This window comes from Equus przewalskii, chromosome 6, assembly GCF_037783145.1.
Source record: "Equus przewalskii isolate Varuska chromosome 6, EquPr2, whole genome shotgun sequence".
Taxonomy (NCBI): Eukaryota; Metazoa; Chordata; class Mammalia; order Perissodactyla; family Equidae; genus Equus; species Equus przewalskii.
Genome location: NC_091836.1, coordinates 6,214,676 through 6,236,948, shown reverse-complemented (window position 1 = coordinate 6,236,948; position 22,273 = coordinate 6,214,676). Strand labels below are relative to the sequence as shown.

The window sequence follows — 22,273 nt, the reverse complement described above, 5'->3', positions numbered from 1 at the left end:
TTGGGGTATCATGTGTTGATTTCCTACTGTGGAAGATGAGGATTTAGCTCTCTTTCATGCTCTGCACCTCACATAAACTTACTGTCCCCTCAAACTTCCTAATAGAGATAAATTGAAGTTTTGGCTAGAGAATTTACATTATTATCGCTATGTAAAGTCTAGTCACAGCTGAGCTATGTAGTATCCTACGGTCACTTTTCCTTTTTGCATAACCTTTTAATTACTTGGAGTTAATAATTGTCTTGTTTTTTAATTTGCTTGGCTTTTAATGCCCTTATCACTAATTAATTCCCAAATTCTTCCTCCTTGTGTAAATATCTTAATAGTTCAAACATGTGAGGAATTCAATCAATTTCATCTTTTTGAGGAAAGTCCCTCCCAGAGGGACTTGTGATCTATTCCAGTCTGGACTGGTTGCTCTATAGACCTGTGGTTGCACACTGTTGTCTAAGGATTTCCCTTCACTATCCTGCCTCTCTCTTGCATTGGATCCCTTATTTTGTGGATCCATCTTTTTCTCTTTCGGGGTTTACTCATTTATATTTGGTGGAGCCTATCTCCAGTCAGTAGCTTTTTGAGAAATGGTATAGGGAGGTAAAATGTCCAAGTCCTGCCAGGTTTGAAGGTGTCTTTATTTTGCTCTCTACTAATGTGGAGGTTTGGCTGAGTAAAGAACTCTAGCTTGGAAATAATTTTTCCTCAGAATTTTCGAGTCATTGCACCATTGTCTTCTGGCATCCAATGTTGCCATAGAGAATTCTGCTGCCATTCTCTTCCTGAGCCCTTGTGTAGGACCTGTTTTTTCTTTCTAGAAACTTGAAGGATCTTCTCTTTGTCCTCATTGTTCTGAAATTTCATGATGATACAGCTTGATATGGGTAAATTTTTCATCCATTTTGCTGGGCACTTAGTAGATCTTTGCAGTCTGGAAACTCATGTTCTTCATGTTAGAGATTTTTCTTGAATTATTTTATTACAATTTCTTTGTTGTTTTTCTGGGACTCCTGTTATTTGTACGTTAGATCTGATTTGGGCTCTAATTTTCTGACCTATTTTTCCTACTTTATATCTCTATTTTTGCACTGTTTTCTAGGAGATTTCCTCAACAGTATTTCTAAACATTCTATTTTTCACTTCTGCTATCATGTTTTTAATGTCTCAGAGCTCTCCGAATATTCCTTTTTATACAATATCTTGGCTTTATATCATGGATGCAATATCTTATCTCTCTGAGGATACTAATGACGTATTTCATTTCCAACATTATTTTCTGCTTGTATAATTGCTGCTTCCTCCACGTTACCCATTCCTGTTTCTTATGGTCTCTGTCTTAGTAGGTTTCCTCAGTCGCCAGGTGATCCTTGACTGTCTTGCCTTATCTGATAGTCGAGCATATGAATCTGTGCATATGGTGGGGCTTATAGACTGGGGGTTTCACTGATGGGTGATCTGTCTAGGCTGTTCAGTTGGGGAACCCCTGATGTCAGTATTTTAAGTTCTTATCTCTTGAACTACTCTGATTCTCCATGAGGTGACTCTTCCAGTCTCTCTGCTGGAGGATATCAGTCAGGTACCAGTATCCTGGGAAGTGAGTGGGAGAAGAGAACTGAGGGCTCAACGTGAAGTATGTAAATATTCATGAAATTCCCGTTTCAGTATGGTGGTCCTGCCCTCAATTGTGCTTTGTACTTTCCAGTGCAGAGGGCCTCTGTTTGGCTTCCTCCAGAGAATTACCTCCAGTCTTCTGCTGGGGTGGGGTCATCCATACAGCTGTTCAGAATGGGGGAGCTAGGGGTCTAACTGCTTTATTTTTATTGTGGTAAAATACAAATAACATAAAATCAATATTTAACCATTTTTGAGTATACAATTCAATGGCATTATGTACATTCACAGTGTTGAACAGCTATCACCACTCTCCATTTCCAGAACTTTTTCGTTATCCCAAACAACTCTGTACCCATTAAGCAATAATTCCCAATTTCCCCCTCTCCCATCCCCTGGCAAGCTCTATTCTACTTTCTGTCTCTATGAATTTAGTACCTTAGGTACCTCATATAAGTGGAATCAGACAATATTTTTCCTTTTGTGTCTGGCTTATTTCACTTAGCATAATGTTTTTAAAGTTCATCCATGTTGTAGCATGTATCAGAATTTCATTCTTTTCAAAGGTTGAATAACATTACATTGTATGTATAAACGACATTTTGTCTACCTGTTCATCTGTTGATGTTCATTTGGGTTGTTTCTACCTTTTGCCAGTTGCCAATTATGCTGCAATGAACATTGGTATACAAGTTATCTGACTTCCTGCTTTCAGTTCTTTTGAGCATATACCTAGAAATGAAATTGCTGGACATATGGTAATTCTGTTTGACTTTTTGAGGAACCATCAAACCTTTTCAAGTGGCTGTACCATTTTACATTCCCACGAGCAAAGCACAACGATTCCAGTTTCTCTACATCCTTGCCAATGCTTGTAACTTTCCCTTTTTTTTTTTGTAATAGCTATTCTAGTTAGTGTGAAGTGGTATCACTTTGTGGTTTTGATTTGCATTTCTTTAATGACTAGTGATATTGAGCATCTTTTCATGTGCATATAAGCTATTCATATCTATTCTTTGGAGAATTTCTACTCAACTATTTTGCCCATTTTTGAGTTGGGTTCTTTGTTATTGTTGAGTTATAGTTCTTATTTTGCATGTTAATCTATTATCAGATATATGACTTGTAAATATTTTCTCCTCTTCCATGGGTTGCCTTTTCACTTTGTTGATAGTGTCCTTTGATTTAAAAAAGTTTCAGTTTTGATGTAGTCTCATTTATCTATTTTTTTGTTTGATGCTAATGCTGTTGGTGTCACATAGAAGAAGTCATTGCCAATCCAGTGTCATGAAGATTTTCCCCCTATGCTTTCTTCTAAGAGTTTTATAGTTTTAGCTCTTACATTTAAGTCTGTGACCATCTTGAGTTAATTTTTGTATTAAGATCATAGTGTGGTGTAGGAGTACAACTTCATTCTTTTGCATGTGGATATATAATTTTCCCAGCACCATTTGTTGAAAAGTCTATTTTTTCCTCCATTGAATTGTCTTGACAACCTTGTCTAAAGTCAATGGTCCATAAATGTGAGGGTTTATTTCTGTACTTTCAATTCTATTGCATTGATCTGTATGTCTGTCCTCAGGCCGGTACCACAATATCTTGCTTAACATAGTTTTCTAGTAAGTTTTGAAGTAAAAAAGTATTAGGCCTCCAACTTTGTTCTTTTTCAAGACTGTTTTGGGTCTTTTGGGTTCCTTGCATTTCCATATGAATTTTAGGACCAGCTAGTCAGTTTTTGTAAAGAGGTTAGCTGGAATTTTGGTAGAGATTGCGTTGAATCTATAGATCAATGCAGGGAGTATTGCCGTCTTAACAATAAGTGTTTTGATCCATGAACATGGAATATCTTTCCATTTATTTAGTGCTTCTTTCATTTAATTTCTTTCAACATTTTGTAATTCTCAAAGTTTTCCACTTCTTTTGTTAAATTTATTCCAAAGTATTTTATTCTTTCGATGGTTTATAAACAAAATTGTTTTCTAAATTTAATTTTCAGTTTGTTCATTGATACTGTTTAGAAATGCAATTGATTTTTATATATTGATCTTGTATCCTGGAGTGTTGCTGAACTCATTTATTAGTTAGAATAGTTTTTTCAGTGGATTCCTTATGATTTCCTATATAAGATTACATCATCTTCAAATAGAGATACTTTTACTTCTTTTCCAATCTGGATGCCTTTTATTTTATTTTCTTGCCTAATTGCCCTGGCTAGAATCTCCAGTACAATGTTTAATAGAAGTGGTGAGAGCAGACATCCTAGTCTTGTTCTTGATCTTAGGGGGAAAGCATTCAATCTGTCACCACTAAGTATGATTAGTTTTGGGTTTTTATAGATGCCCTTTATCAGGTTGAGGAAGTCCTCTTCTATTCCTAGTCTATTGAGTGTTTTTATCATGATGGCTAGCTATAGCTCTTTGCTTTGTTGTTTTAGTGGTTGCTTTAGTGTTTATAGTATACATCTTTAACTTTTCATGGACTACCTTCAAGGGATATTATACCACTTCAGGTATAGTTTAAGAACCTCTCATGTCTCCCCTCCCAGCCATTATATAATTGACATACATTTTACTTTTAGATGTTATAAACTCTGTAAAAATTGTTAATATTTTTGTTTAAACAGTCAATTATCTTTTAAAAATACCTATCTTATAAATCTGTATTATAACATTTACTTGTAAAATAATCTGTGAGAACATTTAGAACATTCTGAAAATCATAAACATTTGAAATTATCTTTTTTATAGGACTAATAGTTTTTTTATCACACCTTAACCATTTCTAAGTGTCAATATATTTACATTGTTGTAACAGATGTTTAAAACTTTTTCATCTTGCAAAACAGAAATTCTATATCCATTGAACACCAACTCCCTATTTCCTTCTTTCCCCAGCTCCTGGCAACAACCATTTTACTTTCTGTTTCTATGAGTTTGAATACTTTAGATATCTCATAATGAGTAGAGTCATACGGTGTTTGTCTTTTTGTGACTGGCTTATTTCCTTTAGTATAATGTCCTCAAGATTCATCTCTGTTGTAGCATGTGACAGGTTTTCCTTCTTTTTAAAGGCTTAATATTCCATTTTATGTATATACTACATTTTCTTTATTTGCTCATCTGTTGATGGACATTTGGGTTGCTTCCACCTCTTGGCTATTGTGAATAATGTTGTAATGAACATTTGGTGAGCAAGTATCTCTATATATTCTGGATATTAACCCTTTATCAAATATATGATTTGCAAATATTTTGTCCCATTCTGTAGGTTCCCCTTCCACTTCAAACTCCTCCAGCTTTCTATTACCTATCTTATGTATATTGATTCTTCTTTCTTTATCCCTATACAAATTGTTTCATTTCTGCTCAAAAATATATAAAATCCTTCCCTTTGCCATGCTAAATATCCCAAGCTTATATTATTCTACTTATTTTCCTTTGTGGCCTATTTTCTTGACAATTCAAGAATTACCTTGGTCTCCAGTGGCTCACATTCAATTCACTTTTTAATTTCCTATAGTCTGTTTCCACTCTCACCACTTGACTGAATTTAGTCTCTTGAAGGTCGTCAAGTATGTCTTAATCTCCAAATCAAGCTATACTTTCTCATGTCTCTTGACCTCTCTAATAGCATTTGACAATGTTTTAGACCACATTTTTATTGAAAGTCTCCTCTTGGTTTCCAAAACTGTGCATTTTCCTGGCTTTACGGCTAGTTCTCTAGTGGTCATGTCCCCACTGCTATCACCATTCTTTTCAGAATTCCAAACTCATCAATGTTGACATTTCTTCAAGTTCTTCCTTTGCTCTTTTCTCTCCTTTTGCTATTTCATTAGATTGCAATACTTTAATTATCACCTTAAGGTTCTGTGCCTTTTAAATATCTCCAGATTCAATCTTTATCCTGACTCCAATCCTACATTTCTAACTGCTGGATGAATGTCACAGTCACAAAACTTTGGAGCAGTGAGAAGCCTAGAGATCATTGCGTTCACTAGATTTCACACTGCTCCACAGGATCCAAGGGATTTCCTGGAGACAGAGCAGGTGCTCCTTTATCTTGAGCAGCTCCACTTTTTTCTGCCTTGTTTGTTCATTTAATACATATTTGTTGAGTGACTCCTTAATGTCTTACAGACATTAAAAAGATAATAAGAAGATATAATGAATAATTTGATGCTAGTAAATTTGACAGTTTAGATGAAGTGGACAAATTACTTAAATGAAGCTTTCCAAAATGAACCTAAAGAAATATAACCTTAACAGAAGTAGTTATAGAAATATAACTATTAAAGATATTGAATTCAAAATTAAAAACTATCCCACAAAGAAAACCTAAAGCCTCATTATTGAATTCTTACAAGCATTTAAGAATGATATAACACCAATCCTATCCAAACTTTCCAGGACTTAGAAAAAATTTTAACATACTCAACTCATATTTATACAAAAGCTGAAAGAATGTTAAAAAAAAGGAAGAGAATAAGTCAATCTCCCTCATGAAGATTGATTCAAATATTAAATGAAATACTAGCAAATATAACCCAGCATGTAAAAAAAAAGGGATAACAAAGCATAATAAAGTTGTGATTGTTCTAGGAATGCAAGGTTGATTTAACATTTGAAAATCAAGCAATGTAATTTACTGCATTAAGAAAATAAAAGAGAACAGGAAGAAATTAAACTTATTATCTGTCAACATGGTTGTGCACATAGAAAATTCAAATGAATGTACAGATATACTATTAGAATTAATAAATTTATTAAATTCACTGGACACAGTCTATAAAAAAATAAATTTTTCTTTTATACAGCAACAAAGAAATAGAAATTGTAATGTAAAAAATATATCATTTACAATAGCATCAAAAGCCACCAGATTCATAAGAATAAATCTAAGAAAAAAAAAGAACTCCATGAGAATACTCTAAAACGTTATCAAGAAAAATTAATACCTAAATAAATGGAGGAATATATTATATTCAAGACTTGTAACGCAATCTTATAACAATGTTTAATTATCCTCAAACTGATTTATAATGTAACTCCAATCTAAATCTCAGCAGGGTTGTTTTAAAATAGAAATTGACAAAGGGATTCTAAAATTGAAACTAAATGCAAAGGGCCAAGAATGGCAAAACCAACCTTGAAGAATAAACACAAAGTTCGAACATTTATGCTACATGATAGCAAGACTTAATATCAAGCCACAGTATTAAAACTATGGCATTGAAGGAAAGATAGATCAATGGAATAAAATAGAGAGTCTAGAAACAGACCCAACCATATATTATCACCAGATATATGTCAAAAGTGTCACTGTAGTGTGTGTGTGTGTGTGTGTGGTCTTTTTAATACGTGGTATTGGATAAATTGGATATTCAAATGGGAAAAAATGAACCTTGACTCCTACCAAACATCAAACACAAATATCAACTCAAAATGGATTATAGCACTAAAGGTAAAACATTAAAGCTTATAGAAGATAACAATGAAAAAAATATGTTCATGATCTGGGGGCAGGCCAGTATTTCTTAAACAGGAAACAAAATGCACTAACCATAAAAGAAACCAATTGATAAATTAGAGGTCATTAAACTTAAGATATTCTATTCATTAAAATCACCATAAAGAGAGTGAAAGGGCAAGCCACAGACTGGGAGAACATTTTTGCAATCCACGTATCCAACAAATGAGTAGTATCCAGAATGTATAAAGTACTCCTACAAATCAATAAGAAAAGGGCACACAACACAATAATGAAATGGAGACTGATGAATAAGTGCTTCACAAAAGAGGAGATGCAGATGACCAATCAGCATACAAAATTTGTTTCCTGTAATTAGTCATCAGGGTAATGCAAATTAAAAGTACGGTAAGAGGGCTGGCCCAGTGGTTCAGTGGTTAAGTGTGCACGTTCCACTTCAGCCGCCTGGGGTTCGCCGGTTTGGATCCCAGGTGCGGACATGGCACTGCTTGGCAAGCCGTGCTGTGGTAGGCATCCCACATATAAAAAGTAGAGGAAGATGGGCATGGATGTTAGCTCAGGGCCAGTCTTCCTCAGCAAAAAGAGGAGGATTGGCAGCAGATGTTAGCTCAGGGCTAATCTTCCACACACACACACACAAAAAGTACAGCAAGATATTACTACACATCTACTAGAATGACTATTTACAAAACAACAACAATAAACAAAGTGACAGTAACAATAGTTGGGAGGATTGGAGCCATCAGAACATTCATTCCTTGCTGCAAAGAGTGTAAATTTGCACAACCACTTTGGAGAACTGTTTTGGCAATTTTTACTAAAGCTTAATATAAGTATGTTCTATGGCCTGGCAGTCCTGATACTAGTTATATACAAAAGTGTATAATGTGTACACCAAAACCATATACCAGAATGTTCGTGCCAGCACTATTTATAAAAGCCTCAAACTGGAAACAATTCAAATGCGTTTCAAAAATCAAAAATAAAATGTATACATAAATTATTGTGTATTCATATAACAGAATACAGCAATGAAGAAGAACAAACCCCTGCTATAGGCAAAAATATGGATGAATTGCACAGATGTAATGTTGACTGAAAGATGCGAACACAAAAATATGCATAATAATCCCGTTTATGTGGGCAAGATGAAACGATGGTGATAGGAGTTAGAATAGTGGTTAACTTGAAGGAGCATTGAGGGGAGCACAAGGTAGGCTTTTGGGGTGCTGGTTTGTGTTCTATAACTTAATCTGAGTACTAATTACATTGGTGTCTTCACTTTGTAGAATTCATCAAGATTTCTGAATTTTACCGTTTTTCTTATAGCTCTACAAAATTATACAAAAATTAAGCATATTTTAATAAGAAAAAATTAGTCTGAAAATATTTTTACTCATAAAAAAATAATGTGGGTTGGGGCTGGCCCCGTGGCCGAGTGGTTAAGTTCGCGCGCTCCGCTGCAGTCGGCCCAGTGTTTCGTTGGTTCAGATCCTGGGCGCGGACATGGCACTGCTCATCAAACCACGCTGAGGCAGCGTCCCACATGCCACAACTAGAAGAACGCACAATGAAGAATATACAACTATGTACCAGGGGGCTTTGGGGAGAAAAAGGAAAAAAATAAAATCTTTAAAAAAAATAATAATAATGTGGGTTACTTTGACCAAATAATAAAGAATTACACAATTCTTATTCTTCTCTTTTTGTCTACAGTATCAAAAAGCTTGGAGATCATTTGTCAATTGCAGTAACTATATTAATTTAGGTGATTTCTTTTTCGTTCTAAATGCCTTTTGATTTTCTATTTCCAATTTTCATATTTGTGTTTTCAATTGTACATCACCTCAAATCTTCTTGGGAATAAATTATTGATTAAAAAAGTGTAAAATACAGTTTTATCTAGGAACTGTGGTTACTATTTTCCTTTACTTTTTTTGCCTTCCAAAAAACTAAAAATGAACGACAAAAACAGAATGGCTTATCCTTTTCTCATTTTCATTAAATGTAAAAAATCAACCTGTCCACTAGATGGAGGCAAAACTCAAGACTAAATTTTTCTTGTAAAAAGTTAAAAATTGTATTTCATGTAGAAACATGAAGTCTTTATCAAAGAACTAAAAACATAATATATTGCCAGACTTAATATATTACTTTGTATTACTTCACGGTATATTAGTAAAATCAAGGTGGATTAAGTTTTACATTCTGTGTTTAATTCTATAGATTGTGCACACATCTCCGGAAGTCATCTCAGTCTTTCTTCTTCTTAGTAACATGGCAATTGAATAAGCAATGGATGTTTATTAATATTGTTTTTTCTTCAGAAAAATAGACGCTATAATCACTTTGGTATCCTGTTCTAGATTCTAACAGTCCTGTTCTAAGCTCTTTTAAAAGCCAACAAAATCTTTCTTATAGTAACTAAGGCATCTTTTCAAATTTGTTGAATGCTCTCAAATGGATAAATTGTTTTAGGACAGTTGTTTTGTTTCCTACTCTGTCATTTAATGGAGAAACTGTACCTTCCAATTATAAAGGGCTTTTTGCTTGGAATTTTAAAATTCCAGTGAATTGGTGAAATCTATTTTTTTTGAGAACTCACAGGACTGCAGCCTCCAGGAAGATATTTTAAAATTTAGTGAAGAGGTCTTCCTGGCTCCCTCCTTGCTATGGAAAATAACAAAAGGATGGAAGTAGTTATCTTTGGATACCTACTTTTAAAAATCAACTTTATTAAAATATAACTTACGTACAGAAAAACTACATTCCATTTAAACTATAGAATTTAATGACTTGGGCAGTTGCATATCCTTGAAAAACTACCACGACAATCAAGATACAGAACACTTCCACCACTTCCAAAAGATTCCTCCCGCATGTGGCAGTCCAACTTCTGTCCCTGTCGCCAGGCAACCACTGCTCTGCTGTCTATAAACGAGTTAATTTTTTTCCCCAAATGGATGTTCAGTTCCAGCACTGTTTCTTAAAATGTCCCATTTGAAATCCTTGGCACCTTTGTCAAAAATCTATTGACCGTTTATATCTGGATCTTTTTCTAGACTCTCTTCTGTTGATTTACATGTCTATCCACCAACACCACACTGTCTTGAGACTGCCAGTTAGTTTTGAAATCAGGTTGTATAAATCCCCCAACTTTGTTTTTCTTTTTAAAAATTGCTTTGGCTCTTATGATTTAATGGAATTTTTGCTTATTTATGCCATAAAATGCAATTTGCTCCTAATAATGGTAGTTTTTATCTTCTCAAACACTACCATAAATAAACTACATAAAAATCATATTAAAGAAAATGGAATTTTTATTGTTATGATTATTTGATAGACTGACTGGTGGTACATGGATATTAACATTTGAGAACATCACAGGTGAAAAGCTATAATAATTGAACACAAGCTTTCTGGAAACTCAATTCATGACAGTGGGCGATAACCTCCATGAGCCCAATTTCCTCATTTGTACAATGGCATCTCCCTCACAGGGTTATCGTGAGGCTCACATGAGATAACATATGTGAGCACCTACAGCACAGCTGGCACGCAGTAAGCACGCCATTGTTAGCTATTAACATCATCACGGTGGTTCCGAGTATTACATCTTGGATATCACATCTTGGAACTTTCATAAACAAGATCAAATGAGACTATGTCATTCTTGCATTGCAGAAATGATAGTTGGGGAAGGCTGATAAACAGATGTAGGATTTTTTTTTACATTTTGATTTTGATATATTTCATCTTGGAATTAATTTTTAAAGTGAAAGTAATTGCCAAAATAAGTTATACCATATTATTTTTATATTTAAATAACAAATTAAAAGAATTTTAGATCTGTAATGACATTAGGAGATTATTTTCTATTTCCCCAGTTGTTTCCACTTGGAACCTGCTAGCTCCCTCCCCATTTTACCCTTCTCTGACAGAGGTCATTGGCTACTCTTATCCCTTTTCTCCTAGAAGTAAAAAGCCTGTGTATCATCTTAATACAGTAGTCCTCCCTTATCCCTGGGGGATATGTTCCAAGACCCCCAGTGGATGTGTGAAACCGTGGGTAGTACTGAACCATATATATATATATATATACACACTATGTTTTCTCCTATACATACATATTTATGATAAAGTTTAATTTATAAATTAGCTACAGTAAGACATTACCAACAATAATAAAATAGAACAATTATAGCAGTATACTGTAGTAAAAGTTACCATGGGTCTTAGCAACCTCAGCATACAATTTTTTTAGGTATGAACTCTCATCTCTTCCATTAAAGGAAGTAATTTAAGGCTTCTCTTTGGCATATCCGGATTGCCAGCATCACTACTCTTGTGCTTTAGGGATTATTAAGTAAAATAAGGGTTACTTGAACACAAGCACTGTGATACCAGGACATTCAATCTGATAACCCAGATGGCTACTAAGTGACTAACAGGCAGGTAGTGTGGACAGCGTGGATATGCTGGACAAAAGGATGATTCACATCCAAGGCAGGACGGAGTGGGACAGCACAAGATTTCATCATGCTACTCAGAATGGCATGCAATTTAAAATTTATGAGTTGCTTATTTCTGGAATTTCCGGTTAATATTTTCCAACTGGGGTTGATCACAAGTAGCGGAAACCTTGGAAAGCGGAACTGTGGATAAGAGGAGACTGCTGTAGTATTTTATACAGCAATGCAATAAAAAGTTTACATTTGTAATGGTGCAACCTATTAAAAATCAGGATTTGATTATCATCTCCATTAATACCCAGAAGTTAGAATTTCTCTAAAAATAAACTCATCTGACCTAAGGGGTATATTTCCTAGAGGTCAAACCTTGGGAGTAGGAAGTGAATTTTTCTTACAAATGACAAAGAGTTCTATGTTTTCTACATACAATTGTATGTTTTAGCCCAATTTTTTAATATATTTATGTCATTAATAAAATACTAAAATTTAAAATAGAATCAATGATTAATTTTTGAACGTACACTGATGAATATTTGGAATCTAAGGAAGACATGCACTTTAAATAAAATTTAATTGCATGCTAATAAAAGAACTTTGAGGCTACTCATATTATGGAATTTCCTGCCTTAGAGATTTTTGATGATAGCAGAAAACATTTGGCAATGTCTGGAGACATTTTCGGTTGTTGAAACTGGGGAGGGGTAGTGGGAGGTGCCACTGGCATCTAGTAAGTAGAGGCCAAGAGCACTGCTAAGTATTCTACAATGCACAGGATGCCCCAACAGCAAAGGAGTTGACTCCAATGTCAATAGTGTGAGAAACCCTGACATGCAACTATCTTTCTAGATGGACTCCAAAACCTCCTCATTGTCTAAGGGTGAAGATTAAAATCAAAAGAATGAGTGAAAGGACACTAACATCTTTTTCTTCCTTCTGAGTCTTTTTGTAAGCTTTGCATATCTTCAAATGAGAAATATACAAAAGCACGTGAAAGCAAATCTGAACTCTGGTGCTTTTTTTTTTCTTTTAAGGAAGATTAGCCCTGAGCTAACTACTGCCAATCCTTCACTTTTTGCTGAGGAAGACTGGCCCTGAGCTAACATCCGTGCCCATCTTCCTCTACTTTATATGTGGGATGCCTACCACAGCATGGCTTGCCAAGCAGTGCCATGTCTGCACCCAGGATCCAAATCGGTGAACCCCAGGCTGCCGGGGTGGAATGTGCGCACTTAAGTGCTGTGCCACTGGGCCGGCCCCTGAACTCTGGTGCTTTCCTCTGGTACATGCACTGAAGGATCTGATTCTGTATCAGGTCTTTCCATGATTCTAACAGCAGAGCTGTGTCTTGGTTCCAGAGCTTGTGCCTTCAATCAGGACATGTTTTCTTCATGAGTTATTAAATTTGGGGTTTGGAAAAACCTGATTTTTAATGACGGAAGGCTCACTTTCTTACTTTTTTGGTTGCTAAAAATTGCCTCTGTTTAAGGCAGCTGTATCTGAAAAGGGAACTCGAATGACGGCTCAGGAGACAGTGCTCCTTATGAACTCACATTCACTCTCCAAAGACGTTTTTCTAATTTCCAAGTACTGTACATCGAGTAGAGAGGAAATGCTGAACATATTATAATAGAAAAGGAAGGAAGAAAACAAATTAGGTAGCAGTTTGCTTTCAGATTTATATAAGCTATTTATTTCATTAAGCAGATTTTCTGGCCTACAAATCCTGCTACTCTGAGATCCTCTGGTGGACGTGGCAATGTCATTAAATTTCGTAGTGAGAACTATTACATGTATGTGAGTTTCGATTGGATAAAGTGATAAACCAAAAATGAATGTCTCTGTGTTTTTATTCTACTTGCTCAGCGTTAACAAGACCCAACCTGAAAAAGGGAAAAAATTAGATATGAATTTAAAGAGCAACTCATTTGATAGGCATCAAGAAGCCGCATGTAGAACGAGCAATAACCATTCTTAGTTTCAAGGCCCTGGATCCACTCTCAAACACATTTTCTTTCAGAATCTCATTTCCTTCAAGTCCTTGTAATTATCGGCTGAAATTCTTTTGTTTTATTTTGCTTATTGCTTGAGTTTTTTCTTCTGTTGGAGACCTTTGATATCTGGCAGGGAACTTTGAAGACGGGGTATGCATTTTCTTCTAGGAGTGGAGGTGTTTGGATCTTGAAAGCAGCTCTGTGCGGCATATTTTACTGGAAAGTCATCAGAGAGAACTATAGAAATATAAAGGGAGAGCTTGGGGATCTTCAAGGAACCAAATATCTAAAACACGAAGGGCATTTCTGCTTGCAATGCTGAGTAAAGGGACCACTCAAGACCTGTTTTTGAGTACCTACCATGTAATAGGAACCTTATCCACATTATATCTCATTTATTCCTTATAAAACTGTAACAGGATAGATATTATCTCCATTTTACATATGAGAAAACCGAGGTTATTCGCCCAAAGTCACACATAGGTGGCAATCAGGATTTGAACCCAGTTTTGTCCGGCTCAAATTTTAATGCTCCTCCTAACCATTCTGCTATGCCGTCAGGGAATGTTTTAGGCATCCAGACCTGTGCTGTTCAATGAAGCAGCCACTAGGCAAGTGTGGCTAGTCTGACTGAAGATGTGCCATAAAATACATAGTGTATTTTGAAGACTTACCACACAAAGAAGTAAAATATCTCAATAATTTTTTAGTATCTAACTCATGTTGAAATGAATATTTTGGATGTATTAGGTTAAATAACGTGCATTGTTAAAATTAACTCCACCTGTTTTTGTTGTAATGCGGCTACTAGAAAAAAATGTAAAATTACATATGTGGCTCGCATTATGTTTCTGTGTGATGGCACTGATTTAGATCATTTCTACTTAGGTTCCTAGAAGTGAAAGTTTAGGGTTTCAAAGGGAAATTTTCAAGAATTTTAAACATCAATAGGCTACACTCAAGCCTTCTTAGCTTACTGTCTTCTGAACTTTAAATAAACACACATCTTAAATTCCCTTTAGAGAAGGTACTTCATATTGCACACGTTGAATGGTCAGCTGGTAATCCTACAGAGGGACTAGAGCATCCCAGGATAAACTAATTACAAAAAAGGCATAATCAATGATTTTGTGATCATATTTTGTACCTCCCTGAGCCAAAGCAGTTCTACAAATTCCTAGAGCCATTTCAGGTAGGGTCAATATGGTACTATGTGTTGAAGTTTGATTTCGGCATGGGACATAAGTCTCGGAGCGAGTGTCACTTCTCTGGGCCTCTTTTGATCATGATCTTCCAGCATAGTGGTAGATACGAAAATAGACGCCAAAGAAAAGAAAGAAATGGATACTTTCATACCTGTAATATAAAGACCCTAAATCCCATCACTGTGGTAGGCTGTGGGCCAGAATGCAAGGCCAACTTTCACTGTGGGCCTATGAATTATGATGTGTCCCTTGAACAATGACAAAAAGATACTTTTTCCTCAAGCATATAAGTTAATCACAATTAAGCCCTTAGTTATGAAAAACATAAATTTTATTTTAAAATAAATCTTTGGATAAACTCTACAGGATTAGAGACAGTTTTGCTTGCAAACTGAGCTAGTTAGCTTTCTTAAAGCAGACTGGAAAGTATAGGTAAGTAATAATAGTCAAAAGCACAATTAGTGAGTGCCCTCTGTGAATAGTCTAGTAAATACTAAGGAAAGGAAAAGGAAACAATACAAATTCTGCCCTCAGGGATGGAAGACATTTCTCTTATATGTAAAGTCTGCTCCCTAGCACTGGTTGAGTGTTGAGGCCCGAAAACAAGGGAGCAGTCACATCTCAGCTCCTTGTCAGAAATAAGGCGGCTTCTTTGGCCCCATACTTAGGTGGAAAACGTCTTAAAATCATGGATGCAACTCATTTCCAAGTAAGATAGGAGCCACAGGCTCTGTGACTTTCAGATAACTAGGCAGCCTTGTTTAGTGGTCTACTGGGATAGTTGGGCTCCTATTCTACCATCACTGTCTATCAGCTGTACCTGTCATTTAGTATCACTAAATTGTGAGAGATTAAACAGAAAGCAACCCCTCACTTTCTGCCAAAACCGTTGTGTCACAGATGTTGATACTCTGAAAGCGAGTTATCTTTTAGCCAGAGATCACAAAATAACTGAAACTTTCCTAACTCTTGAGATCCTGTTTGTCACAATGATTCAGTTTATATATTATCTTTAACTCTTCTGAGATGATCCAATTTTCTTCTAACCTAAAACCTACCAGACATATTTGATTAAATAACATTATTGCTTAGTCTAGGGTGATTAGGTCACATGGGCTGGCTCAAAAGAGATAAACTTTGATGGACATTTAAAAAATGTAACTGAAGAAAAGGACCATTAGTATAGTTTCCTTTTTCTAGCATGTTAGTTTCTGGTGTTGAGAAGAGAAAACCCTTTGGGAGTAGTCACAGAGGGCTAGGTAGTCTACAGGAAAGTGCTGCTGGACAAACAGAGAGAAGTGCTAAATAAATGTATGTTGGAAGAATAAATATGTTATGGAGCCAAGGAAGATACACACAGGTAAAAAAAGAATTCAGGCCTCTTTTTGTTGTTTGAAACTTTTATTTTTTTGAATATTTTTATTTATGCTTTTGTCACTATCTACACTGTTGCTTTTTAAAAAGCCTGAGCCACTTTGTGGTTCTAGCCCCAATGTAATAATCATCCCCCAACTCTTAGAATTCCATTTCCCTTGTCACTTTGCCTTTGTATGGTTTGTATAAAATGAGGACCCTGGAAAATCAACATTTCCTGTGAACTTGAGAGATTATATGAGCAGTGCTCAAATCAGCAGGATTAGGCAGGTAAAACTAGCTGGACAGCAGATATATTATGACCTCTTGGATCAAGGAATAGTTGCGTGCATGTCTAAAAGGTCATGTTGACTCCTCAGTAGAATAAGGATTAGGTAGGTTGACCAGGGTGAGGTAGGACTGTCCACAGGCTTGTGTGAATTGTGGTAGGGGAGGCAGTATATAACGTTCATGGATTGAACACTCAAAAATCGTCTAGGTCATAAAAGACAAAGATCTATGTTTCTTGATGCTTCTTTAACTTATGAAGATTCAAGTCACTAATATGTTAGTTCTTATGGTTTAAAATGAAAGCAAATGGCTATGGTAATGCAGAGAAGACAGCTGAATTGCATCAGTATAAATAAGACTTTTAAATTAAATTCTGAGTTACCTTACCTTATAAAAATACATATCTATATACTAAATACTCAACAAAGATCCAAGATGGGGATATTTAAAAATACATTTCCCTTGGATCAGCACCAAAAATACCATTAGTTTTCTGTACAACCCATGACAAGTTTTTAAGTATAGTTAAGTTAAAATGATTTCTGATCAAACTCCACAGAAATCATTAAAGATATATCGAAACAACTTGCAAATACAGTTTGACACCAAGGTCAGGCAATTCACTTGGAAGGACATCATAATGAGTACCACCGAATTTCTGGAGTAAGACTTTTGATGTCAACTTTGTATTACAGGGATATTTTATATCTCACACAAAGGAGGCACTGGTAATTGGAAACTGAAGAAAATTCTTAGAACCTTTAAGACCGAGGTGAAGAATTCGTGCAGTCTTCCACAATTTCAAAGAGGTAGTGATGGATGCCCGTCCTCCGGGCGATGTCCAATGCAGTTTCCTCCGAGCTGCTTTTCAGACCGGGCTTGACGTAGCGGTTGGTCAGGAGGAGTTCCAGGGTGTCTTTGCCGTCTCTGTTCCCAGCAGCAAGATGTAAAGGGGTCAAGAGCCCTTTGGTTTGGGCGTTGATATCTGCATCATGCTGGAGTAAGAAAGAAGCCACTCTGGTATTATTCCACTTACAAGCACTATGCAGGGGTGTCCAGCCATCCACGGTCACCGCATGAACATCTGCCCCTTGTGCAATCAGCTCACGGACAACATCTAAGTGTCCACCGTAGGCTGCTCGATGAAGAGGGGTATACTCATCTTCATCTCTAGTGTTCACATGAGTGGCCTTTTCAGAAAGCAGTCTCTGCACTGTAGCAAGCTGAAAGGAAAAAAAGGTCTCTAAAAAACTCAACTCAAAACTCAACAGTACACAAAGAAAATTAAACTGTATAGGTGGTATTAAGATCTAATCAAGTTAAATAAAAACTTACTTGTTAGCAGATGACTATAAAATGAAAATTATTTAAGATTTCTTTTTGTGGGGGCAGAGAGCAACTGATTTAAGAATGAACAAGTTAGCCTTAACCATAAGCTGTTGATTCTAAGACTGTGATTCTCTGAATATCAAACCATACATTTACTACTGGTCCAAGTAAGGCTTATTGCACAAAAGCTGTAGTCCTAGGTGAATAATACAGGCTCTAACTGTATTTAATATTTTATATTTAATCTGTGAAGAAAACATAATGGATTGATTTTTCTGTAGTAGGATTATCACACCAATATACATAGAGTATAAAACTTTTAAAAATAGACTTCTTTATCAGAAGAATACAATGATAACAAGGAAATCCAGAGATTAAAGAGCTCAATTCCTTCTAACTAAAACAACCTCAGATACATGTTTTTAGGAAGTGATTTTCAGTTTTGTCTATGAACCTCTGGTTGGATGCAGTATGCTCTTGCATTAAAAAGTTATCCCAAAATGCAAGACCTTTTTAGTTATTAGTTTACTAACACAGACATGGGGGAACTTAGTCAAATGATATTAAGTACAATCATCCTACATGAACCTCAATTTCTTAATCTGTAAAAGGAAAGAACTTTACCTATCTTATAAGGATATACAAGGATTAAATCAAATAATGCAGAAAGGCACATGGTATAGTTGGTATTCAATAAATGTTAATTCCCATCCTCCCTTCCCTAAATGATACTTGTCTCTAGGATGATTCTAGTGACTTAACATAAATGCTTTAAAAATATAGATGATTTCTTGCTATCTTTATAGTTAACTATCCTTTAAAGCCCCCCAAAATACCTAATATAACACTTTGTAGCTCACTATATGCTTTCATGTACATTGCCTCATTTGACCTTCAAACTCTTGTATAAAAGAGGCAGGTATTATGGTGGCCATTTTTACAGATAAGAAAACAGAGGTTCAGAGATGGTAGGATTTTCCCAAAGTTACAGACCAAACAGAGGTTCACGGACAGGTCTTCTTGCTCCAAATCTAATACTTTTCCTACTATATGATGGTTTCCTCTTTAATTGGTGTTTTTTTTTACCCGATTCTTTTCAGCAGCCCAAAGAAGCAATTTGCTTGGATCTTTTCCCATTTTTTTTTCTTGCAATTGATACCACTCTTCAGTTTTTTCATCTTGGTCATCTTCATCAGAATTCTCTTCCCAGAGACTTTGGGTACCAGTGGGAATAAGGTGTCCATGTGTTTCCAACAATTCAAGTTGGTTAAAGTGTTCAGAAAAATCCAAGGAATCCTCTGAGTCTGGTTTTCCATCATCATTTACCTTCTCTTTTTCCATTTTTACTATTATTCTAAATACAAAGCATTTCAAATGCCAGGGTATAAATAATCTTTCTAGAGATGAATTATGTCTGCTTTATTTTATTCATCAAGATCTGAAAACACAAACACAAAAATTATGAGCAAAACAGTAACTGAGGCTCTATCAACAGCATAGATAAGTTTTGCAAGCATACACAAATAAACCCTGTCTAAACTCTTTGGTGTTTATTGACACCCTTTACATTCACTAAATATTGGAACTGATAGATTTCAGTTATCTATATCTTTAATGGTCTAATACTCCTTATTTTTTTGTTTTTTCTTCTACTAAGTCAATGGTTATAACTGTATTTATTTTGAATCTATTGGTTCAGATACTATTATATTATGCTAAGTATAATAAGTGCTTGAAGCTTTTAAATTAGAACTAATATAATAAAGACAGGCACATTCACAATTTTTATAAACTAGACACATAGATGCTACAGAGCAGAAAGAAAAATTTCGGGTTCCTAAAAAACTATTTCAAAGAATCAGGGATTCTTAGAGATGGAATAGCCCCCAAAGGACATCTGTCCCAATCTCTCGTTAATGCAGACATCTTTATCATGACATCTGTAATAATTATTCTATTTCTACTTTAATAATTTCAGGCTGAGGAAAATTCATTGCTTTAAAAAGTAATCCTATTCATCAATAGACTGCAGTTCTTAGTTGGCTTCTTGTTTTGGAACTGAATTTTGACTGTCATTCACTCCTTCATTCAACAAATATCAACAGAATGCCTAGTATGTAAAGTCTCTGGGTACTGGGATTCAAGAATGAACAAGATCCCTGTCTCACTCTCAACAAGCTTACTGTCTAATCAGGGAGATTGGCAAAGACAGCCTGATACGTGCTATGATAGGACAATGTCCAGATACAGTGAGTGTACAGGAGGGTCATAATTAACCCAGTCCTATGGGATTAGGGAAGGCTTCCTTAAGGAAGTGATGTTTCCTCTGCTAGGCTGCCACATTAACTTAGAAACCATTATCAGCTTAAAGAGTTACACAGCATATTAAACTTTAACTCATTTAAGAAAATGAGAATAACAGATATTTTAAAAACATTTCTCAGCCTTCCAACTATACTTGTTGAAACCTTATTAGTCTTTCAAGGCCCTTCTCAGATGTGACTTCTTTCATTAAGTTTCTTCATCCTCCACATTAGATCTCTCTCTAGTTTCCACTGTTTCTGTGCTACATATTATCTTACTTCACTACTAATTTTGTTCTTGTTTTAGTCTCTTAAAAGATTAAAAGCTTAAGGATAGAGACTATATTTAACTTACACTTATGGCCTACTTATACACAGTGGACATTAAGATGTATTTGTAGAATTAAATTTAAGCAAAGTCCTAGCACTTGATTTTGCCTGGAGTGGATTCTGAGAAGTTCAAGAGTTAGTCACACCCCTAAGATACTGATTTCTTCCTACCTAATTTCACAAGTTTAATAGTATACAATCCTAATGCAGCATTAGATTTTATTATTAGTGCCAAGAGCATTAAACTCAAGTTTAAATATATCACTCATGACTGTTACCTTCTCTGGGCCTGCTACTTCATTGTAAAATGTAAGTACTGTACTAAAGGATTTCTGAGGCCTGTCCAACTTTTCAGAGTCTATTGAGAGACCCTATCAGGATTGCTTTCTCTCACTTTTTTCTTTATTCTCAAACAATTCCCTGAACCTTTCAACACAAAAGTGATCATACATCAATTCATGAAACACTTAATATTGGTAAATAACGTAGAGTTCACTTGTTAACTATATCAAATGTAGTAACATTACAGCACAGATCTTATGTCCCCCCTTTCTTTTTTTATAAATGTTGAATTTACTGCTCCAGATACAATAAATGACATATAAAATTTTCTTGGTGGATTTAATTTAAAAAGTCAAACCCAGGTTCATCTCCCTGATGGAGGATTTAAAAAGTCTATCAAGATTCTCACTTGATGAAGTTCTACTAGGGATAAATAGGGTATGTTTCTTAAAGGACACATTCCATTTTGAGAGAGAACTATGCCAACTCCTCACAAACAACTCAGCGACAGGTGAGGCCATAAACCCTATTTTACAGGTGAAGGCGCTGAGTTTCGAATAGACGAAAATAACTCACCCTAGATCTTGGCCCCTTCAATGGAACTGAAGGCCTAGGTTATAACTCAAAAGTTTCACGTTTTTTTACTGCACTATTATTTTACTGCTTTCAGCACAAAGGAATACAGATGTGCTGGACCTGGGATCTAGGGTGACAATAAGGGGAAGCAGGCAAAGGCTTGTAAACTAGAGGGTCCGAATGCTCTATCGTAGGGGAGTGGGAGTGAGGGAGAAGGCCCCCAGCCCCGGCCCTCCGGCACCGCTGGTCACTCCACAGGCCCGGGAGTCACGCCTGCGGCCCTCCGTTTAAACAGCCAAGAGCGGAGAAACCGCTCCAGCCATACCGAGGACCCACGACACGGCCTGACCTGCAGGGTTCGGCCAGGGCCGACAGAGGACGCGCGTTCCTATGGGCCCCGGAGTTCTCAGGCGACGGGACGCGGCCAGAAAGCGTGGTCCCAAACAACCGAAAGTACCAACCTATACACAGGAAAACCGTCGGCGCCAACCTCGCTTCCGGGGTTCGTCCCCTCGGCTGCTCAGGATTGGCTCCGGCACAAGGGCGGGGCCTCGCCGCTACCTTCCCGGCTCCCTCACTGCATTTGGCAGCCAATGAGAGCCGAAGAGGACTTCAGGCGCCTACGTCATCGATGAGTTATCGCGAGGGAAAGAGCTGCTTTTCTCGCCCGCCTAATTCAGGTTTAGGGCCAAGCGGTTTATCACCCGCCAGCTGTTGCCGTGGTGTTGGTTTTCTTCTTACGAGTCTGGGTCATCCCGGGTAAAAGAGCCTCGGATCTCGAGGGTGGGGCTTTGGAGAGTATAGGTGTGGGGTAATTTGGGAATCGTATCCGCCTCCTTTAACTGCAGGATTCTTGGCAGGAAGCCCAGAATGGATTGACGCTCTGGGAAGAATGGGCCGAGCGGGCTGGGGAGGAGTTCTGGAGGGTCCAGCGTTCCGGCCTCAGAGAGTCCGGCGGTGGGGCGGGTTGAGGCTTGGGATCTCCAAGAAACCAGGAATCTGGACATGGCAGGGGTTATTTCGCGGTGGCAGTGGCTCCTTACGGAATA

The 22,273-nt window shown here is 36.5% G+C and overlaps 2 protein-coding genes across 9 annotated transcripts in view; one reads left to right on the top strand and one right to left on the bottom strand.

Moving 5' to 3' along the window:
* Positions 1–16,142: 16,142 nt before the first annotated feature.
* Positions 16,143–21,971, bottom strand: ANKRD49 (ankyrin repeat domain 49). 4 transcript variants are annotated; one of them, XM_008513762.2, is made up of 3 exons: positions 21,686–21,971; positions 18,820–19,171; positions 16,143–17,627 (listed from the first exon to the last, which is right to left on the bottom strand). In XM_008513762.2, exons 2-3 carry the CDS (start codon positions 19,072–19,074, stop codon positions 17,166–17,168), a joined length of 717 nt encoding a protein of 238 aa, XP_008511984.1. In that variant the 5' UTR covers positions 19,075–19,171; positions 21,686–21,971; the 3' UTR covers positions 16,143–17,165. The 4 variants fall into 4 exon arrangements, with proteins under 4 accessions (XP_008511984.1, XP_008511983.1, XP_070479001.1 ...); XM_008513761.2 differs by having other exon boundaries at positions 21,574–21,738; XM_070622900.1 differs by having other exon boundaries at positions 21,550–21,717.
* Positions 21,849–22,273, top strand: part of MRE11 (MRE11 homolog, double strand break repair nuclease) — a 64,054-nt gene continuing 63,629 nt past the window's right edge. For 2 of the 5 annotated variants that reach the window (XM_008513765.2, XM_070622897.1), the window contains exon 1: positions 21,849–21,983. The gene's annotated coding sequence lies outside the window, so the exon portion shown is untranslated. Of the gene's footprint in view, positions 22,008–22,273 lie in introns of all 5 variants that reach the window. The other 3 variants (XM_008513764.2, XM_070622898.1, XM_070622899.1) reach the window with 3 other exon arrangements.